Genomic DNA, 19,373 nt, shown 5'->3' on the forward strand with positions numbered 1-19,373 from the left:
CTCACATCTAAAAAATACTTTAGAGGCAACTCTGTGAGTATCAACATTTGATGTGGTTAAATTGGTGAGTCCATTTTAGTCTGGATGTTAGGAGGTTGTGAGAGCTTCTCCTTCACCCCACTCTCCCCCTTCTTGTTGGCTGGTATTCTTGGTTAGAAGAACATGGTCTCTCCTGAGACAGCAGAGATTAGATGACTTATTGGCCAAATGGACAGTGCCTTTTGGAGACACAGTGACCTTCTCAATATATTGGTTTATGCAGAAATACGAATTCCAATATCCTTTGTAGTTTTGACCGTTTCCCTTTAATCACACTCTGGGTTTTCGTATGAGTTCACTATAAAATCACCTTGGTACAAAGCTTTGTTTTATGTCTGACAACTTATCTTCCCCAGTTTACTCCAAATTTACAGCTGTGTGATCTGTTATTTGCCATCAGCGGCTACAAGATTTTGGGGATTTGATTTTCTGGCATTTTAAAAAGCCTGATTTTTGACCATATTTTTCAGCGAATTTAACTGATAATTACTGACTTTGATTTATTTTAAACCCTTCCCCCATCCATTATGTTCTTTCCCTAGGCAGATGATGTTGAGAGCAAAATAAGAGAGATCATTCCTCCGGGATTTTGTACAAACACAGATGACTTTATTTCTTTGCTGGAAAAGGAAGTTAATTTCAAGCCTTTTGGAACATTGCTCCATACATACTCAGTTCATAATAAGGAAGCCGGTGAAAACATCACATATCAAATATACAAGGTAAAAGCAAACCTTGCTTCAGAGTAAATCAAGCCATCGTAGATGTTTTTCCCTTTTGGGTGATGGTAGAAACTGCCAGTTTGTTCTTCTGGTGGTAGTTTTATTTTCAGATCCCCAATCTGGGGGATATGTATGTGAGTTTTCTTGTAGAGTTCTGTTTTCAGTGTTTGTGTGTACACATTTTAACCAGAACATTCTGCTTGTAGACATTTTCCCACAGGACAGTTTTGTGCTCCGCAGACTTTCTCTTACCTCTGTGATGAGTTTCACCTGACTTTTCTTGGCTTTTTCCCTAGGCTGACATGACATGTCCAGGCTTTCGAGAATATCATGAAAGGCTTCAGACCTTTTTGATGTGGTTTATTGAAACTGCTAGCTTTATTGACGTGGATGATGAAAGATGGAACTACTTTCTAGTGTAAGTACAGTTCTAAAGCAACAGTGGACCTTATTACCTCCACAAAGCCTGCATTTTAATTGTGGCTGGCCAATTATTGGGACAGTATAATGATATTTTTCCCAGGAAAGAAAAACCATTGTTTATTAGACTTGAGTTTTCCTTCATTATGCTTTGGGAGACCTTGAGAATAGAACTGAATTAAATGCTGTTGTCCGTTAGAGCCCTGAATGTAGGCTTAAACAGTAAAATGAGCTTTGCCTGTGTTTTCTTTTACTTGCCACCTATTCATCTTTATAATAGGCAAGTGCACTGAAGTGATGTAAAGAGGTCTGATTTATCCAAGTTGCTGCACACCAATTAAGTGAATTGTACATTCAGAACATAGCAGGTGTACCCATTGGGCCCTCACAGAGTAGCTTGCTGACACTGAAAATTCAGTCAGAGAATGGAAAAGAAAATGGACACTGCATGGGAGCGCGACTGTAATTGACCTGCTTGGCTTTCTGTTTTATCTGCAGATTTGAGAAGTATAATAAGGATGGAGCTACGCTCTTTGCGACCGTAGGCTACATGACAGTCTATAATTACTATGTGTACCCAGACAAAACCCGGCCACGTGTAAGGTAATTGGCAGTGTAACACGTGCCTTGTCTTTTATTTCAGAAGAGGGAACTGCTGAAGTTTCCAATACTTGTTATAATGATGTTGATTTGTTAAAAAAAAGTCCATTATTCACTGACTATGTACTGATTTATTTCATTGTTCCCTTTTAAATAGGGTAGAAGCTTATACCAATTTTGACTATCTTTGTAATTTGAAGGTTTTTCTTTAAAACTTGATGAAAGTGTTACCTAGAAATCCCAGGAACTTTCATAATTTGTCCATAACACTGGATTAAATGTCTGATTTTAAATTAGTTGTATGTAAATGTAGCTTATAAACCTTATTACTGCAAGGTCAGTTTTAATTAAGACATCCTCTTTCCTTCTGTAATACAGCCAGATGCTGATATTGCCTCCTTTTCAAGGAGAGGGCCATGGTGCTCAGCTTTTTGAAACAGTTCACAGATACTATATTTCTTCTCCTACAGTTCTTGATATTACAGGTACGTGCCCTTTTAGTTTTATTATCAAACTAATCGTCATAAGTTTTTCCAGCCATAGATTTAACATTGCCTGTATGTCCGTCCATCTGCTTGAATTAATTGGTGTTGAATGTAGCTTGCTCCAGGGCATAAATTTATATGTAAGACCATTTATATGTAAGAACTATACATTCCCAAGTCCATGGCTGACACTGAACAGGCAGGATATCTATTAAACTAGTTTACATTGCTTTGTTAGCACTAGTCATCAATAATAATCTTACTGATAAGAAAAGATTCTTGACATTAATTTTTTACTTGGCCAGCTTTATTTTCCCAAGATTGCATTTTTGTATTTCTTGGGTGGCCCTGGTTGAAACCACAAAGGGAAGTTAAGAATACTAATTATGAATTAAACTGGTGCCCTGGAATTCAGAAGTGGGATTTGTATATTTGTTTTAAAAACTTTCATTCCCTTAAATTGCATGGTTTCACAACTTCGGAGAAAATAAAAGTCAATTCAGTAGTGTAAGAACGGAGTGGGTGAGCCGCAATCCATTACGTACGGATTACTGTAGAGTACTGTGAATGGGATAACTGGGGGAGAAAAGAGAATGAACTGCTCTAAAAGGGAAAGACATCATCAGATGAAGCCACTGATGGAACAATACACCGACACAGTGAGAACTGCAAGAGAGGACAACATGGCAGAATGTGAACAATTTAGAGGAATAAAGTGACACATTATCTCCTTCCCTTCCCCCAGTGTCACCACATTTCAAAGATACTGCTCAAAAAATAAGCATACTGCGTGATCTAAGAGGATAACATTGTACCATATGTTCATAAAATTTTTGGTTCCTGCATTTTATTAACCTGCAAGGAAGTATACTAACTCCTTCTTTTTTAGCTGTAGTGAAAACGATGTGAGCTAAAATGTTAGGCTACCCTCCTCAGTTGTGGCTTTGGCTACATTAGTTTATGGTAAGTACCTGTTAAAATTTTTTTTAAAAAGTATAACGTATTTCTGTTACATGAAGCTTTTATTAGCCAGTGCAAGTAAAATTAAAACTGCCTCCAAACCAGATTTTAAATTGCCCTGCGGAATAATCTGCTGGAAACACGCTGTTTTCAACGGGGAGCTAGGAGGGTTTGAAGAGATGAATTATCTTTCCATTCAGCTCTCATTCTGCTGTTAGGAAAAATGGACTTCACAGTTGTGAGATGGTCAAAGGATTACAACTGTTAAGCAACAAATAAAATTCTAAATTGACTAGGTAAGGATTTCATAAACTCGAGAGATGGACAAAATTATGGAGAATTATAAAACTAGGATGTGCTCCAGGAGATTTCAGAATCTGCCTGTGGATTTGAGTTGGATTCAGTGCTTTGTGAATGGTCTTTTCTGGTGAAGAGTTTTGCTAGAAATGTTGATTTACCCAAGAGTAAAATATGCTAGCCAGGCTTTTTCCTGAAAAGCCTCCTACTTCATCTGTATTCTCATCTCTTCTCCCTTCCTTTCATTTCCCCAGGTTTTATCAGATAAAAATATCAACAAATTGCTACTTATTCCGAAAGGAAAAAATAGAAGCCAAAGGAGATTCTGAATTCCTTTTGAGTGATTTTTTTTTTTAATCATTGCGTCTAATGAAATTCATAGCAGGCCTGAAGAGACAAAAGATTTTGTATACCCATACGACACCCTGAGTTTGGTATTTGAGTGTGACCACTCAAAGGCTCAAAATCGCTCATTAATTACATTTTGACACCCACTCAAATTTGTGAACTCTCCGCATTGATCATTTTTCCCTACACTTCTCGTGCTTCCTTACCATTTCTATATCCTATGGACCCCTTTTCCAATTTCCACTTGATCACTCGTGCCAGTAATCTTTATCTGAAGACCCTCTAATATCCCCATTCTTCCCTCCACTCTGTACTCCTCTGTGTGCCCAGTGAATGTTTTCATCCTGCTGATCCCTTTGAAGAAGAGAAGTTCAGAAGTAATTGATATATAGCTTTTGCCCTTTGGGTCTGTTGTTTAAATTTTGACAGTCTACAGTATAGATGTTTAAAATTGTTATTTATGACTGTTCCATTTTTGGTGACTAGTTGTTTGCATTTCAGCTGGAACCTAGGTGAAGATATTATTTAGCATCTTGTGAGGAGCTCAAAGAATTTACCAAAGACTTGAGAGATCACCTCTATCTTACTCCTACCTAGTACACTGTGAGAGTGCTTCTCTATATGGTTTTTATGTTTTACTATTTCTAGAATACAGGCCAAGTGCTTAGTAGAGGGCTCGGCCCACGGGAGGCACTCAGTAAATTTACTGACTAATTGAGGGGGAAAAGAAAAGGATCAAGAAACTTCCATGTTTCACCACCTTTTAGAGTTTAAACTATTTAATTTTAGTTCTTGTGAGTGGGAAGAAGGAGGTGGCATGATCAGAAATAGGGGAGGGGTACAGAGGTTGCTAAAAAAAGCCAGTGCAGTAGGAAGCAGTGTCAACACCATGTCAGCTAGGCTTGCAGAATTGTCCTCCCTTCTCCTGAGGTTGCTTAGCCTGTTGGCCAGCTGGGAAATTAATCAGGGAGTGCCTCCCAGAGAAGAAGGGGATTTCAAGACTGAGAACTGTAGCCTGGTGGAAATTGAAAGGGGTAGTAGTTCCAGGCGAGGGCTCAGGGGCGAGAAGTGAGCAAGTCATGAAAAGATTGTCTTGGGAGGAGCTCAAAGCATGAACTAAGGTATAGCAGGTGAAGAGAGCAGCGATGTAAGGAGAGAGCTCATGGGAATCCTTTAAGCCAATGGTTATGAGTTCCTGCTTAATGTGGAAGGAAATAAGTTCTGTTGGTAGTTTTGGGAGAATGAAAAAGTGTGTGCCAAAAGACATTTTAGAAAGCTGATCCAGGCAGCAAAGTGTAGTATAGACAAAAGAGGGGAGATGTTGGAGGCAGGGAGAGCAGTGAGGAAGCTGATGTGGTATTTTTTAGAACTGACAAGGGTTTGAGCAGATGGGGAGCGTTTTGGTGGAGAGGAAATACTGTGGAGGAAAAACTCTAGAGCCTGGTGGCAGAGCTGTGTCTAGATTCCCAGTCTCCTGATTCTTTGTTTGTCTTTCCATTGCATGTTGCTGTGTCTGACACTCAGAAAAGACCATTACCCCAGAGCTGAAAAGAATAGAATGAAAGTAAAAATGTCTTAAAGATGGTGCCAGGTTCACTTACATAAGTGACACTTTTTGAAGTCATGAAGTTGTCAAACATTTTATGTGGATTTAATCTGTGTTTGCACTTACGGGGAAGAAGTACAAAATCTAAGATTGATGTAGTGGTATCTACATTGCCATTCTGCAGATTTTATAAACTAATTTTGGGCACCACTATTAAAGTAGAGTGGTTGAAGCTATTTTCAAAGCATTTGAAGAGCACTATGAAAGCGTAGCAGGTTTGGGAGCCCGCCATGACACTAATGATTATCTAGGTACGAAGTCAGTATTTGAATGTGTTGGTAAGAGTGATGTATTTGTTTTGGAAAGAAAGCTTAAAGATTTTCAAGCTATCTTTTTCAAACATGTAAAATGTTTGATGTGAGGATATTATTAAGCTGAACACAGATGTGTTTAGATGCAAAATTGAAAGAAATATGGTCTCCATATGCCGTGACATTCCAATACTAATACAATTTTTCCTGTGCTATTACCTCATTACATTGTCATCTTTAAAGCTGTGTTGTCCTGTTCTCAATGGGAGACCTGCCTTTCTCACTTTTAAATGTGAATATATAGAGTAAACATTTTCACTTAGGAAGGACATAGATTCACGTAGCTTAGATGGAGAGTTCCAGATGAACTCAAACTAAAGTAAGCTTTCAAAAAATCTCCCCTGCTGAACATTTAAAAATGTATTTTTTGGGATTGGCCAAAAATTAGAATTATTTATTTATTTATTTTTACTTAGGATGAATACTTAGTTTTGGCTTTTGAAATAATGGTAGTCTCTGTTGGCTCAAATATTATTTTACATGCTTAGGGAAAGGATTTCAGCTCTTCCCTTGATAATTGCTGAGATGAGTATTTTTATCCATCAGTGGTATTAAAGTACTAGCTGTGTGCAGAACACTATACTAAGCTCTTGGGAAAGTACAATAGAGTTGGTTGACATGATGATGATGATGGCATTTATTAAGCGCTTCCTTTGTGCAAAGCACTGTTCTAAGCACTTGGGAGTTTACAAGGTGATCAGGTTGTCCCACGGGGGGCTCAGTCTTAATCGCCATTTTACAGATGAGGTAACTGAGGCACAGAGAAGTGAAGTGACTTGCCCAGAGTCACACAGCTGACAATTGGCGGAGCCAGGATTTGAACCCATGACCTCTGACTCCAAAGCCCGGGCTCTTTCCACTGAGCCACGCTGCTTCTCATGATCCTGGCCTACAAGGAGCTTACAGTTTAGAGGGGGGAGACAGACATTAAAACTAGAGATAAGGGAAAGGGCAGAGTGTATGGATATTTACATAAGTACTGTGGGGCTGAGGGTGGGGTGAATATTAAGTGCTTAAGGCATAAGGATCCGAGTACATAGGCAACACAGAAGGGAAGGCAGGTATGGAAATTTGGGCTTAGCCAGTGAAGGCATCTTGGAGAAGTGATTTTAGGAGGGCTTTGAAGGTGGGGAAAGTGGTGGTCTGTCGGACATAAAGGGAGAGGGAGTTTCAGGCCAGAGGGAGAACATGGGCAAGAGGAAGGTGGCAGAATAGTCAAGGTCAAAGTGCAGAGAGTAGGTTGGTATTAGAGGTGTAAGGTGTGCAGGTTGGGTGGTTATTATTACTGCTTAGGCATGGGTAATACATAACTTGTTTATTTTCGAGCAGTTTTATTTGTGGGGTGTCGAGTCTCTCAAAAGAGTAGCTTAGAGTAACAAATGTGCTTGGCTTGCTAATTAGGAAAAAAAAATTTGATTGAGTATTTTATTCTGATTTTATTTCCTCAGCTGAAGATCCCTCTGAAAACTATGTGAAATTAAGAGACTTTGTACTTGTGAAACTGTGTCAAGATCTTCCTTGTTTTTCCCCAAAGAAATTAATGCAAGGATTTAGTCCAGATATGGTGACAGAAGCTCAACAAAAGCTCAAGATAAATAAGGTAATTTTTTATTTGCACAGGCTCATATTTCTCAGGAAAAATAGTCTGTATATTCAACAGTCATTTGTTACAGTAAAATATTACAATTGGCTCCTATGCAATTTATATCTTATACTGCTGAATTTTATGCCATTTGGCGTATTTCTCAGAACTATTACACTGAAGCTTTTGCAGTTAGGCCACTTATGCATAAAACACCACTCTAGAACCAGTTAGGCAGCCTGTATTTAGTGACCCAAAAAGGGCTGGGACTTGGAACTCCAGCTGAGATCCATCCAGGTGATCGCTTGGTGAAGGTCCCCAGGAATCATGGCCAAACCAGAGTCCCCGAAGACAATAATGACCTGATATTTATTCAGTATTACAAACTGGAAGGAATAGCAACAGAAACAAACAAAAGTGGAGGCTTACAAGATGATATATGACGTTGCAAGTGCCAAATTGGATTGCCTGTTTATCAGAAACCAGTGACCAGGTGCTGAACCTCATGGCTACCTGAAGGCTTTGCTTGGGCATTTGGCCGGAGAAAAGGTTCAAACTCAACCCAAAATGAACTTACCCTAGCTTCTTTTTCTTTTTCAGCCCAGGTGTAGCTTAAGCAGAGAGAAATGCATTATGTCATTAAACTTCTTATAGTGGATCCCTCCCAGGAGCTGATACAAAGCCTAGGAAGCCAAAATGAATTCCCTCTCCAAGCTCTCCATGAGGAGAATTCAGGCCTGCCCCATTGGATGGGCATTTCCTCCTTTTGTCAGAGAAGCCTGTCTCCTTCCAGAAGATGATCCCAATAGCCTCTGGATGACAGGAGGGAGAGCTGTGCTTCTGCTTTTTCCTACAATTCTTCAGTCAGGCTTGTTTTGCAAGTGTTTTAAAGCACAGCTCTGGCTGTGTTCTTGCTGTGTAACAGACCACAGCACTACAGTTTAAAAGCTGTAGTTAAACTTTTAATAGTACTTGTAAGTATCTTAAAATCAAACACTAGCTAATCTAGGAAAGAACAAGAAGTAAATGTTCCCTTATAGCATTTCTGTCCCTTCTGGGAAATGAGTATGATTTTCAATTTGGCATGATTAAAATGTGATGTGGGTATGATAAATGTGCCTGAGTATAGGGTATCAATTGCAGTCATGCACTTGTTGGAGGTGACTTGGGAATTTAAGGATTTCAAAGTTACTATATATGCATTCCTATTGCTTTCTCTAACTCTGTTAGCAACATGCCAGGCGGGTGTATGAAATTCTCCGATTGCGTGTGACTGATATGGGTGATGCTGACCAATCCAAAGGCTATAGATTGGACGTTAAAAGAAGATTGATCGGCCCATATAAGGTATAGATAACTTAAAACTATTCTGCCCTGTGGTTAATCCAAGCATGGTAAATTTTCTTTCACTTTCATGCATTTAATAATGTTTAAAATGATAACATTGGTTTATTATTCAGAGATGAATATTTAATTGATATGAATATATTTGGCACATCAAGTTTATCTACCTGCTAGGATTTTGTTGTTTAGAATGGAAAACTACTGGTAATTTTTACCTTACTTCCTGACTTGGGTTAGACTTGCAGAAGATGTAGAATTGGATCGTTCATCTACTACAATTTGACATCAGCATATATAATCCTTCTAATTTTTATATTTTTGTTGGGCCTAGGTGGTACAGCCTTAAGATTGTATGCAGATATTTCATAACATTGCAAGCTACTTGAAGGCCTGAATTGTCTTTTACCTCTGTCATATTTGCCCAAACACTTAGCAGAGTGCTCAGAACACAGTTGCTCAATAAATGCTGTTGATTAGTAACCAGTTCAATTAACCATTGTACTCACATGGAAAGGATGGCAATGAACATACCTGTTTTGTTCTAGAATTAAGTGCTTCATTGGTTGAAAATGTTTTACATTTACTGAGAGCTCATCTCCTCCAGGAGGCCTTCCCAGACTTAGCCCCTTCCTTCCTCTCCCCGTCCTCCCCCTCTCCATCCCCCGCATCTTACCTCCTTCCCTTCCCCACAGCACCTGTATATAAGTTTGTGCATATTTATTACTCTATTTATTTATTTTACTTACCTATCTATTCTATTTATTTAATTTTGTTAGTATGTTTGGTTTTGTTCTCTGTCTCCCCCTTCTAGACTGTGAGCCCACTGTTGGGTAGGGACTGTCTCTATATGTTGCCAGTTTGTACTTCCCAAGCGCTTAGTACAGTGCTCTGCACACAGTAATTGATTGATTGATTGATTCACTGTTCTATAGAAAATGTATTTAGAAATAGAAATTTAAAAATGTGAAATGTGTAAAAATTTAAAAATTTCACATTTTATTTCTGTGATTTCTTTTGAAGTTTGATCACCTCTACCAACTCTTCTATATTGTACTTACTCAAGCGCTTGTGCTCTGCACTCAGTAAGTGCCCAGTAAATATCATTGATTGATTTGTTCTTTCTAGCTCTACAGGGCTTAAAAGGAACACACATAGTGCGTACACAGTACATATTTATTAAGTCTCCGATAACTTATTTATCGACTTGCATCCAGCTGAAGTATTTCCTGACAATACCAAGGTTTTGGTAATCTGTCTTCTCTTATTTCTCCTCCATACCTCCCTCTGTCCCTTAGAGAATTACTGCCAGAACTTTGTCCTGATTGCAAATGGGAACTGGTGTAAGGGAAGCAGAGTAGCTGCAGCTGCCTTTCTGTGACAGACTCACTATAAGCATAAACCCATTTACTCTGCCCAAATGCATCTTTGCTGAGGGTCCTGGAGCACTGAACAGAGATGCCAGGGTAGGGGCAAGCTCTGAATACTTTTTGTTGGAATTAAACACACCGTGGGTAGGTATGTTAGGTCGGGGTGGTTTTGGCTTGGGATTGTATACTTGTGTAGCTTCATAGCTCATGATTCCAGGTCACTGAGGGTGCTACCTGGGCCTAGCCTTGGTCTCCCAAAAAAGAGTAAATAATACCCTGGTGAATTTATGCAACACTTTTCATTTTCCCCCAAAGTCTTTTCACATCAGTTATCTCATTTTGTCCCCCGAAAATACTTTGGAGGAGCAAGTGTTTGAGTTGGTTAAGTCAAAAAAAGCTACTGGGAGACCTGGTCTCCATATACCCAGGTCCAGGCTCTTTCTACAAAATCTCTGTGTTTAGGAGGTTATAAAGGAGATGATCTTGACTGTAAGCTCCTTGTGGGCAGGGAACATGTTTACCAATCTGTACAATTGCATAATTATTATTGCAGTGTTCTGCACTTAGATACCACTGATTGATTGATTAATGGAACAGAATGAAGGAGAAAAGGAATGAAAATTATGTCCTGAATAGATTAACAAGTAGGGAAAAAAGGATGATACAAAAGAAAATAGAAAAGGATGAGATGAGGAACAAGAAACAAAGATTTGGGAGAGCTGCATGGACCAATAGGAAGAAAAGCAGTGGGTAGTTGGAAGAGTGGGAAGGTTAATAAACTAATAGATGAGAGGATCAGATAGGAAATAGGGGAAGGGAGTGTAAGGGCATGAGTGTGTGAAATGATGTCAACAAAGTAACCCAGTGCTGATACCTAGGGAATTGCTATTGAATCAATCTTATATTGTTGTTCTAGTGACATATGTCCTGCTAACAGTGATGGGCTATAAAAGTAAAATTCTGAAGGTGGGGATCAAGTCTGCTTACCCTACTGTGCTGTTCCAAGCACCTAGTACAGTGTTGTGCATATAGTAAGTTCTCACTAAGTAGCGCTGATTGATTGGCATACTCCAGTTTACAACCCATCCCACAAAAAAAACCGATCCCTAGGATCTGATCTGTACTGTATGGTGGCTTGCCTCAGCATACACTCACCGAGCCCCAAATTTCCTGCCAAGCATTTACAGATTAGGAAGTCCTTCAACCCTGTTCACCAGGGCTTTTCTGCCACAAGGGCTGTCTTTGTTTTTGTCTCTTGGTCTTTCTGCCACAGTTGTCTTCCCACCTTTAGTTACGATGTCACATTCATGAGCTGAGTAAAGTTGCAAGGTGTTTCCGGGCACTGTTCTTAGTTTGGGTATCCCATTTCACCTCACCATTCAGAACCTAGGTGGTATCCTATTGACATCCATTCTTTCTCACGTGTTATACCCAGCAGAATGTCTGTGAACCGTGTGTCAATAGTAATTAGATGGAAATTTAATTAACTACTGAAGTGCTGAGGTTACCTCTTACTTTCTAACAGTGTTAACTTGAAACTTCCAGCTAATATTTTGTGCTAAAAAGAAATGCGCTTGCAATATGGGATTAGATATTAATCAATCAGTGGTATTTATTGAGCACTAACTGTGTGCAGAGCACTGAACTAAGGGCTTGGGAGAGTGTAATACAGTAAAGTTGATAAACACATTCCCTGCCCACAAGGAACTTAAAGGGGGAAACAGGAAAATAAGTCTTTAGCATACATAATAGTATACGTACACAAAGCTTCCCCTTTTTGTGAAGAAAAGACAGTCGAAAGGGTATTTACAGTCGTGAAGAAGTTTTAAAACTAATAAATATGGCAAAAGTCTTTCAGGAATCTTCCGGTATGTAAATTACTCTTAGTCAACTATTGATTTACATAGTTTGGACTGGCCAGCCTTCAGATCTTTATAATCATGGTGAAGGCTGTTTGTTCATCTGGTAAGGAGATAACGTTGATCTGAAGCTGTTGTGAAGGGAGAGGTAAGCTTGCTAATCAGATTAGCAGAACTGTAAACCATGCAGATGGAGAGGATGTACAATTTAAAGGTGGTGGAACAGACATCACTCAGGAGACCAGAAGTTGAAGCTGTTCACTAAACAGATTAGTAAAGTGTTTATGAGCAGGGGAACTGCATACTTGGTTGGGCAAGACTCAAACATTGCAAACTCTTTCTTCACAAAGGATCAATTGGCTAAAATTGCCCTTCTGCAGGGCATATGAAGTGCTGGGCTGGAAAAGTGCCAGATAAAGCTTTTACTGTAATTGCAATGCTTTAAACAATTTCAATTAGTCTCTCTGGCTTTTCATTCTAGTTGGCCATTGTAAAGCATCTTGTTCTTCATTCCCTGAGTTCTTCATCTTTGCAGCTGTCATTATTCGTTATGTGTATACCAGTACTCCAGCGTAACGTAGAATTTCTTTGCTTATGTTTCTTTTACTTGGTTTTACCAAAGCCTTGTGGTCCACTTTAGTGGTTTTATTCCTCCTAGTTCAGTGTAGTTGTGTTTTCTCATTCTTCTTTATATTGGTCCCTTTTTAAATAGCCAAACCTTCCCAGTATTTTCCAGTAAACCACCTAACTTTATGATCCCCCCCTTAATTTATACAAACTATGAAAGCATCCAACATACTACAGCTGGTCTTTTCAGTTTTTTGCCATTTTGCCTCTTAAGTATCCTTTAAAATCTATTGGAAGTCTTTTCTGACTTCCAGGTAATTTCACAGGTGAGTACCCACTGCCAAAGATTCCGAATGTCTTGTTGTTGTACCTTGTTTCTGAATTATTTTTGACTTCATTTCCTTCTAATGCATTTGAGTGAAGGCATCCTTTACTGGCAATCCTATCCCATTGCAGATGTCTTAAATCCAGTGCCATGAAATTGTGACCCATTTTGTCAAAGTCAGCCGGTTAATCAATCAATGGTATTTACTGGGGGCTTACTGTATGCAGAACATTGTACTAAGCACTTAAACCATAGCTTGGTAAGCTCTCTCTTAAAGAATATAATCAGTTCTTCCCTAATACATGTTCTCATTATGCACTTTGGGTAATCAGTCGTATTTATTGAGCGCTTACTATGTGCAGAGCACTGTACTAAGCGCTTGGGAAGTACAAATTGGCAACACATGCCAATTGGGTAGAACAATGATGGGCAATTAGGGAACATTCTTGTAACATCCAAATGTGTTTCTGGCTAGAACTTGATGCATTGTCAAAAGAAATATTTGTGCCCATGTGTGGGTCAGTCAAGGCACAGAGTTCAGGGATAGGGGAACTGACTGCTTAATTCATATGTTTAATCTGATATTATAGCACTATTCAAGTATTGCAATTTTAGGAAAGTTTGAATAGTAACCGTGAACTAAAATCCACTTTTTGCATCACATTTGAATGCCATTTCCACTTCTGACTGATTGAAACATTTCCTGTTATTGTTGCTGGTAGTAGAAGTATTGTGTTTGTTTTAAGAACTTACTATGTGTCAAACACTCTTTAAGTTCTGGGGTAGATACAAGTGTATCAGATTGGACACAGTACCTGTCTTACAGTATAAGTTGGGGAAAAAAAAGGCATTGACTCTCCATTTTACAGATGAGGAAACAAGCACAGAGGAGTTAATAATAATAATGATGATGATGGCATTTGTTAAGCATTTACTATGTGCAAAGCAGTGTTCTAAGTGCTGGGGGATACAAGGTGATCACGTCCCATGTGGGGCTCATAGTCTTAATCCCCATTTGACAGATGAGGGAACTGAGGCTCAGAAGTGAAGTGACTTGCCCAAGGTCACACAGCTGACAAATGGCAGAGCCAGGATTAGACCCATGACCTCTGACTCCCGTGCCCAGGCTCTTTCCACTGAGCCACGCTGTAACTTTTCAAAGGTGACAGAACACACTAGCAGCTGTTCCATAAATTTGACAGTTTTCTTTGAATGTGGTCAGTGCATTACAGTTCTTTTCTCATATTTCTCCATATCTAAATTAACCTCACATATCCTTGTTTATATTCTTAATTTTAGGTTAGTAGGCACTTCTAGCAGCAAAGCCTAGTGGAAAGCATGAGCCTGGGGGTCAGGAGACCCAGGTTCTCAACCTGGATCTACCACTTGCTTGCTGTGTAATTTTTTTGTGCCTCTGTTAATTTCTTCATATGTCCAAGAGGATTAAATACCTTTTCTTCCTTCTCCCTTACACTGTGAATCCCTTTGGGACTGTGCTTCATCTTTTTGTATTGTATTTACCTGAATGTAGTAAACACATAAATACCACATTTTATTGTTATTATCATTTACTTAATTCCCTAGAGAAAGTACCCCATCTATTCCCCTTGTTCCCAATAGGATAATGAACTTTTCTTTGACATAACCCTGCCGAATCCAATACTTATTACAGACTATGCTTCAGTGTAGCATTAACAAAATCTTTCATTGTAATTTAAAGTTTATATTAATAGTATGAGCAATTCATATCCCTGAGTGTGCATATGTTCTCGAGAATATTGACATTATTCATTATTTCCCTGGAGCACAGCTTTGCGGTGTGTTGCACTCTTTCCTATGTACTCTCTTGTTGCACTAGAGTGTAGGCTCGTTGTGGGCAGGGAACATGTTTACCAATTCGGTTATATCGTACTCTCCCAAGCACTTAGTACAGTGCTGTGCACACGGTAAGCGCTCAATAAATTTGATTGCACTACAGGTCCATCAAGGGACACAGCAGGCAGGAATGAAATTGTGGGTGGTATTGCACAAACCACTGTCACGGTAATCAATTTCTTCATGTAAGGTTCTCATTTCTAAAGTCTGCATGACAGGACCGAGACCCCATCAACTTGGATAACTGTAGTGGAAACAATGATCTTTGTAAATCCTGGGAGCATTTGCAACAAAAGTTCAGCTTTTTACAGCCTAAAGTACATTCCGAATAATTGTGAACATTAAATTTTCTAGATCGCTTGGTTTTATTTCAGTAGCCATCATTTCTACTTGAGAAAATATCCAGTAGTTGTGTAGTGGCACAATCACCAAAACAAGTTCAATGTATTTCGTAGTAGTTTGAGGCATATTAAAACATGTATATGATTTTCCTTTTTAGAGGAAATGAGTTTGTAAATTTTTTTGGTATCAATGCAAGTACAGCTAACTCATCTATAATCCATGTTTACATTGAACATTTTAGGTAGAATGATATTGGGGAATTAGGGAACTTTTCCCGAAGAGCAGCTCTCTGAATAGAAGATTATGTAAAACTGTAAAAAATACTTGGGTGCCTGTGCTGGGCAAGGTGGGTTTACTACGTGTTTCCTTAAACAATCAATCAGTCAATTGATGGCATTCATTGAGCATTTTTTTATGTGTAAAGCACTGTACTAAGCACTTGGGAGAGAACAGTGCAACAGCGTTGGTAGACACGTTTCCTATCCACAATGAGGCTATTGAGTTCTCTAAGCAAAGAGCTCCCACATTATTGGAGGACAGATTGTGTATTTGTGCTGTGTTAATTTCAGAAGCATCAATCAGTCAGTAGTTTTATTGAGTGCCTATTGGGTGCAGAGCCATGTACTAAATGCTTGAGAAAGTACAATTCAGTAGAAGTTGGTAGATATGATCCCTACCTACACGAAGATGCATCATGGTCTAGTGGTAACAGCACGGGCCTGAGAATCAGGGGACATGGGTTTTAATCCCACCTCTGCCACTTGTCTGCTTTGTGACCTTGGGCAAGTCATTTAACTTTTCTATGCCATGATTCCCTCATCTGCAGAATGGGGGTTCCGTACCTGTTCTCCCTCCTAATTAGACTCTGAGTCCCATATGGGGCTTAATTATCTTGTATCTACCTTAGCACTTAGGTACATTGGAAGCGCTTAAAAAATATCACTGTTGTTATTTATGGAGCTTGCAGTCCACAAGGGCAGACAGACATAGAAATAAATTTCAGATATCTATAGCTATATATAGATATATATATATATATATATAATGACATTTATTAAGTGCTTATTATGTGCAAAGCACTCTTCTAAGCGCTGGGGAGGATACAAGGAGATCAGGTTGTCCCCTGTGGGGCTCACAGTCTTAATCCCCATTTTACAGGTGAGGGAACTGAAGAATATGTACATAAGTGTATGTACATAAGTTTAGACTGTGAGCCCACTGTTGGATAGGGACTGTCTCTATATGTTGCGAATTTGTACTTCCCAAGCGCTTAGTACAGTGCTCTGCACACAGTAAGCACTCAATAAATACGATTGATGATGATGATGATGATAAGTGCTGTGGAATCGTGGTAAGTGCTTAAGGGTTAACATAGCCAAATGCATAGATAAACATAGGGAAGGGTGGGTAGGGGAAATGAGGGCTTAAACAGGGAAGGCCTCTCGGAGATGTGGTTTTTTTAGGGTTTTGAAGGTGGTGAGAGTGGTGGACTGTTCAATATGAAGGAGGGGCCATCCCATATATATTCCTGAAGAGGTGCCACATTCAGTTACTGGCAATTGAGGGTTTGAAATTTGGAAAGTGACTTTCAATAGTATTCAGTAATGCAACTTTTTATTACAAATGAGTGTTTTTGTGTTATTTTTAAAATATAGACATCTTGAATTGCTGTGAGCTAATATTTTTTATTATTGGTAAAACTTTATAAATTTTGTGAAGAATTTTAATATATATATATACTTTCATCTGTGTTCATATTGATAAACTGTGAGCATATGTAGTTTTCTCTGCTTTTAGTGTTGAATGAACACACCAGCATAATTTTTCATTATATCATTTTAGTAAATACTTTTAGAAATATAATCCAGTAGCCAAATTTAATAAATTGTTATTTAATTTTATAAATATATTATTTGAACAATTTTTTATAAACCATCTCAAGCATGCGGTGTAGTCTATACAGTTGGATGCATGGTTAAATGTAATTTTACAGAAATCATCAAGCTATCTAACAAACTATGGAAATTCTTTAAAGCCTATAGGTGTTTTACTATTTTCCAAATGTTCATATTAACTAAAACAGTTGCCAGACAATACCACACTGAAGGTTTATCAGGAGACAGACTACATGATGTATCAGGTGACCTCCCTTTGTGTAACTCAATGAGAACCTAGAAAGCATAATTTTTTCCTTCCCCTGACCTTTCTTAAAAGAAGTGAGATTTGGTATGACAGCCATAATAATACGGATTGGAGACATACCACAAAGTCGCTGAAGTCACAAAAATAAATGGCTTGTGAATAAATGCAAGAAGGTGAATTTATTCATAAAAACAGCGAATTTAAGATTCTAAAAATGCTCTATTTCATATCATGGAGGTGGTGAATAGTTGATTTTTCAATTGAAAATTGGCAATATATCATCATTTTGGAAGTGGGGAGAATGCAGGATTTTAAATAATCAGTTGTATTTATTGAGTGTTTACTGTATGCAGAGCACTTTACTAAGCTATTGGGAGATAACGATAAAAGAGAGTTGGTAAACACGTTTCCTGACTACAGTGACCTTACAGTCTAGAGAGAGATATAGAAGTTAATATAAATAAAATAAACTGTGGATATGTAAGTGATGTGGGGCTGAGGGAGGGGGTGAATAAAGGGTTCAAATCTAAGTACAAGGGTAACAGACATAGAAAGGAGTGGGAGAAGAGAAAATGAGAGCTTAGTTGGGGAAAGCCTCTTGGAGTAAATGTGCTTTCAATAAAGCTTTGAAGGAAGGGAGAACGATCATCTGTCATATAAAAAGGGAGGGTGTTCCATGTCAGAGGAAGGACAAGAGTGTGAGGTTGGTGGCAAGGTAGACGAGATGGAGGTACAGTGAGTAGGTTGGTATTAGATGAGTGAAGTATGTGGGCTGGGTCGTAGTAGGAAATCCGGGAGATATGGTAGGAGGGGTCAAGGTGATGGACTACTTTAAAACCTATGTAAGGAGTTATTGTTTGATTAGAAGGTGGATGGGCAACCATTGGGGGTTTCTGAGGAGTAAGGAAATATGGACTGAACAGTTTTGTAAAAAAAAAAAAAAAAAAATCCAGGTAGTAGAGTGAAGTATGGACTGGAGCAGGGAGAAATAAGAGGCAGGGCGATCAGCAAGGAGGCTGATGCAGTTGTGAAGGTGGGTTATGATAAGTGCTTGGATTAATGTGATAGCAGTTTGGGTGGAGAGGAAAAGGCAAATTTTAACAACGTGGTAATGGTTGAACAGGCAGGGTTTGGTGACATGGAGTATGTGGGTTGAATGAGAGAGCTGAATTGAAGATAACACCAGGGTTATGTGCTTGTGAGACAGGGAGGATGGTGGTGCTAATCTACAGCCATGGGAAAGTTGGAGAGGACATGATTTGGGTGGGAAAATGAGTTCTGTTTTGGACATGTTAAGTTTGAATTGTCTGTGGGGCATCCAAATAGAGATTCCTTGAAGGCAGGAGGAAATGTGAAACTGGAAAGGAGGAGAGAAACCAGATTTTGGCATTGTGTAGTAACTGAGCATAAGGTTTTGCTTCAGCTTCTAAGCTATTCAAATATGATATCATACTTATGATTCTGTTTATTAGAAGGAAATTTAAGGTTAAACTATTCAACGAAAATATGACCCTGCTCTCTCTTTTTCCAAACAGTTTTCTTGCCCCTCTCTGGCAGCCCAAATATGCTGCCCCCCGATTCAGTGGTTTCTTTTTTTTCCTCTTTTTTTTAAAGTAGTGATTCATACAGCATTGCCCCTTCCACTCAAACCCCCTTCTCCTTCCCAGTTGTAACCCTACTTCCATGCCCTAATCCTAGGAATGGGGCAGGGCAGGCCAGATTGGGGGCAAAAGCTATTCCTGTAAACATGGCTGTCAGTGCCATTCCTTCTTCTCTTCTCCTTCTCAAGGACAGGAAAGCTGCTGGAAGAGAGGAAAAGGGGGTAAATGATGATGGGGTGGGGTAGAGAGGGATTTACAGTAGTAATTTTTTATTTACCTCTAGAGCTCAGCCATCAAGTTGGGGCTGATTCCAAAGCAAAACTTAACTGACTGCCTGTAAGTCTTTGAGAGAATGTAACGCACAATAAAGCCAATAATAAATCAAGCCACTTTTTGAAGGAGCATAGCTTGGCCATATGGTGGCCATATATTAAAAAATCTAAGTTTATATTATGTCAAATTCATGTTTATGGAATTTTTAATTGATCACGGTTTTTTCTTCCTAAATTACAAATACGGAACAGTCAGTTTTCCTTAAACATGTGTTTTCATTACAGATTTTTGATTGATGCTATTGCAGA

At 38.9% G+C, this 19,373-nt stretch overlaps 1 protein-coding gene across 2 annotated transcripts in view; it reads left to right on the plus strand.

Annotated features, from left to right (window-relative positions):
- The window catches only part of HAT1 (histone acetyltransferase 1), a 55,322-nt gene that overhangs the window by 30,149 nt on the left and 5,800 nt on the right, over positions 1 to 19,373 (plus strand). For both annotated transcript variants that reach the window (XM_038751218.1, XM_038751217.1), the window contains 6 exons: positions 582 to 761; positions 1,058 to 1,179; positions 1,680 to 1,784; positions 2,160 to 2,266; positions 7,237 to 7,388; positions 8,601 to 8,717. In XM_038751218.1, the coding sequence (XP_038607146.1) occupies positions 582 to 761; positions 1,058 to 1,179; positions 1,680 to 1,784; positions 2,160 to 2,266; positions 7,237 to 7,388; positions 8,601 to 8,717 (783 nt within the window). The remainder of the gene's footprint in view (positions 1 to 581; positions 762 to 1,057; positions 1,180 to 1,679; positions 1,785 to 2,159; positions 2,267 to 7,236; positions 7,389 to 8,600; positions 8,718 to 19,373) is intronic.

The sequence above is a fragment of the Tachyglossus aculeatus genome, chromosome 9 (assembly GCF_015852505.1).
Source record: "Tachyglossus aculeatus isolate mTacAcu1 chromosome 9, mTacAcu1.pri, whole genome shotgun sequence".
NCBI classification, from domain to species: domain Eukaryota; kingdom Metazoa; phylum Chordata; class Mammalia; order Monotremata; family Tachyglossidae; genus Tachyglossus; species Tachyglossus aculeatus.